Source organism: Chenopodium album, chromosome 2 (genome assembly GCF_948465745.1).
Source record: "Chenopodium album chromosome 2, dcCheAlbu1.1, whole genome shotgun sequence".
NCBI classification, from domain to species: domain Eukaryota; kingdom Viridiplantae; phylum Streptophyta; class Magnoliopsida; order Caryophyllales; family Amaranthaceae; genus Chenopodium; species Chenopodium album.
In genome coordinates, this window is record NC_137835.1 from 82,472,183 (window position 1) to 82,475,730 (window position 3,548).

General features: G+C 36.4%; 1 protein-coding gene across 1 annotated transcript; it reads right to left on the bottom strand.

Annotated features, from left to right (window-relative positions):
* Positions 1–561: 561 nt before the first annotated feature.
* LOC145590302 (uncharacterized) lies at positions 562–3,337 on the bottom strand. Its single transcript, XM_081646984.1, has 7 exons — positions 3,254–3,337; positions 2,994–3,080; positions 2,121–2,545; positions 1,890–2,037; positions 1,410–1,527; positions 1,002–1,206; positions 562–883 (listed from the first exon to the last, which is right to left on the bottom strand). Exons 1-7 carry the CDS (start codon positions 3,322–3,324, stop codon positions 759–761), a joined length of 1,179 nt encoding a protein of 392 aa, XP_081503110.1. The 5' UTR covers positions 3,325–3,337; the 3' UTR covers positions 562–758.
* Between the last annotated feature and the right edge of the window lie 211 nt (positions 3,338–3,548).

Consider the following 3,548-nt stretch of genomic DNA (forward strand, 5'->3'; position numbering starts at 1 on the left):
ACATGAGCATATTAGTAGTGTTTCATGTATTGTTGACTTGTTTTTGGTTTGTGAAGACTGACAAAAGAAAGTATTGAAACAAATTCATTACTACGTAAAAGATTAACAATCATATCCAGCACCTCAAGTGAAGCATAGAAAAACAAAATCAAAGGAGCATTAAGATCAATGACATGAAGCGTTGGCAGCAATACAAAACAGTGATGAGCAAAATTGCAGCGTCAGGGAGGAGATTGAGAGCACATTCAACATCAAACAACACATAATAAAGTACGAGTATAACAGAGACTGCATACCCTAGGGCTGTGGAGCGTGTAATGAGACTATTTCAGTAGCTATCCATTAAAAAGCTCAGGGATGTTTCTAGACATCAAGAGACTTGGTCTACTAGCTGTAGCTATTAGATGAAATGAGCAATTACAGCCTTGCAGGGAGAGTTTTGGAGCTCTGAAAGTTACCCTAGGTACATGGGTAGAAACAAGTAGAGGATAGAGGCTAACTAGTTAGAGTAATAGAGTAACTATGAGCTACTCACTACGGAGTATCATAATTTCATCAGGATTGTACAGAAACATATTGCACGCATACAACTTGTTAGGATCAAAAATATGATTCCAGAAGGTCCTTTTTTCTCTCTTACAGTGACTACCAGAAAGAACATTGTGTTTCGAATACGAGTACAAGTACGATACTTTCACCATACACAAAACATGAGTTCAACTCTCAAGTTTTATCAGTGTATGGAGGGGAAGACGAGATCATATTTTGTCCAGACCACACCAGTCTGGATACGTTTCCCGGCCTACCATGTACCCCGGACCTGGAGGATGATGAACAGGTACAGGCAATCCTTCACAGTAAGTGCAGCCGTTATCAGCTTCATCTGAAAGTGATCAAATTGCCAAAAAAAAAAGGTGTCACATAATATTAGCCAGAGTGAACATAATAGCAGTAAAACAAAAAACAAAAACGTGTAAATTAAGAATGCAGTGAGATCACACCTGTTGAGGAAGTAGATGATTCCAAGCATTTGCAAAAGTCGCAAAAAAAAGTGGGGTTACGAAAGATCACTTCGGCAAAAAACATCTGCACAGGAGCATCAGGATTGTTTTTGTCCTTGGCCTCAAAGTTGATATGTAGGAAAAAACCTATAGATAAAGTTACCCTTCCAAAGGCGCTAATCTTTACAAGCTCCAAGTTCCACTTCTGAAAGTCATATACAATGAAAATATAAGGGATGACCATTTTTTTAATGATTATTATTCATTTGATGCTCATTTAATCATCGAATAATGAGCAAAAAAACCTTTGACAGGTAATTATTTTTCTACGAGGCTCTTGAACAAGTTCTGGGCATAGTTAGCTCTATACAGTCTTGCAGGAGTAAAATCAATCAAAAGGAAACAAACCTCTTTTTTATTTAACATGCGCAAGGCTACAGCTGCAGATGTTGACTCTATTTTGTCAAACTTGTGAATGAACTGGACTTCAGGATGAAAGGAAAGAGGAATGAAGTGTTGTTTTTTGCTGTGATACAAAAGTTAAATAGTTTCAGTTAAGTGATACTTAGATACATAACAAAAAATATAAATAAATAAAAAGGTGTTACAAAATTTCCATATTACTCCCTTTATACTCATAATTTACATACATTAAACTGATTGCATTGCCCTCTCTCTTCTATTCAAGTATTTCATTGCTCTAATTTTAATCATTATTCATCAGTTTGTTTAATCACTATTATTGTATAATTTGTTGATTGAATTATTTTTGTTATAATTTATGAATTTTTGGAAAGTAGTTAGGCAATCAAATGATGATATGGCTGAAATGGCTACTAATGATGCAGAGTATATAAAAGGTTGAGAGTAGAGAGAATGGCAACATACCCATCCCGTACATACTTGCCGATCTTCGGGACTACAGAAAACAAGAAATCGAAACGATATTTTCCACCTCTTAGAAAGGAAAGAGGGTCATCAGGATGATGAATATTACGCAAGTAGCAATAGAGGCAACCATAAGTAGCAGGTTTCTCTGCAGCCAAAAGATGGAATTAGCATCATAACATTAAATTATGAGATGAAATAAAAATAAAATAAAAGTATGGTATTGGTAACCTGGTAGTAAATTGGTTGGTCCCAAGCATCTGACAGTAACAACACGGACATCATCTTCATTAATTTTGATCAATTCAGAGAAAAAAGTCTCGTCTACAGCATGAGGTTCATTGTTATGCTTAGCCTTGAAGTTTAAATGCAAAATAAGGCGTCCTTTTGGAATGGATCCTGAACCTGGAGCGAGGGGGCCAGGCTCCTGAAGCTTAAAGCCATCATCATCAATGGATCCTAGAGCGAGGGGGCCAGACTCCTGAAGCTTAAAGCCATCATCATCAATGGATCCTAGAGCGAGGGGGCCAAGCTCCACAAGCTCATAGTCATCACCATCGGCATTATATTCATTTAAAGCAATGTTTGCATATTTCAGCCTACTGCCTTCAGATTTCTCTTCAGCATCCTCATTTCTATACTTGGACAACATGTCACTGACACCAATTCCAGTTACAAATTAGCAAAAACAATAGAATATCAAAGATAACAATACTACCACTTTTTTAGTGATTATCACGGGCTTCATCTAGTTCAATTTTATTTGTCAGATAAATATCATCACCAAATTGAATAATATGCCATCAATTACTCTCTCCCTAAATTATAGTTAAGGCTACGGTCTATTACAAATTGGTCAACAACAATCACCTTAACCCGTCAAATCACCAGAACTTGCACCAGCTTTTTTGCCGACCCACCAACCCTAACAACCCAGAACCACCCTTCAGTTGCCCAAAACCACGGCAGAAACCATCCAACCAACCGGAAACAACCTAGCTACCCTTAAAAGCACCCCTCACCGGCCTAAAAATCCTTGAAATAATTAAGAATAACAATAGCAATAAAAACAGATTGAAATACCCAAAATCAATGTAAAATTACCAGAATTTTTGGTGAGCAGACATATAATCGGACACATCACTTGAGATGTCGAGTACAGGGCTTACTACAGGCGCGTTCTGTGCATCTCTAAACACAAGCATTCCTTTATTCAGTAAATCAATTGCATAATTTCCAATAATTTGATTTCACCCTTAAAAAAAACCCTAAAAACTAGCCCAGATATGATAATCGAAAAAAATTGAATCACCTACTTTGTTCGATCAAAACTACAGTTAATCATAAAAAAAGTAAACTTTTACCCGATTTCTTGAAGAGCCGGGGGCTTCGTTGGGACCTTGTCACCGGTGCTGCCCAATTGCTTTAACTCCATTGCTTCAAAACTCTTTTCTCTCTTTTTTCTACTACGATTAATTGAAATGACTATGTGCTGATTTAAATTGTGTTCTCTTTGCCTCGAACTGTCTCGCTTTGCTTACCGTCTTGTCTGTCTTTCTGCATTACATGGAGTATTAGATACTCGGTATGAGCTATTCAAAAAAAAAAAAAAAAATAATAATAATAATAATAATAATAAAAAAAAAAAAAAAAAAAAAA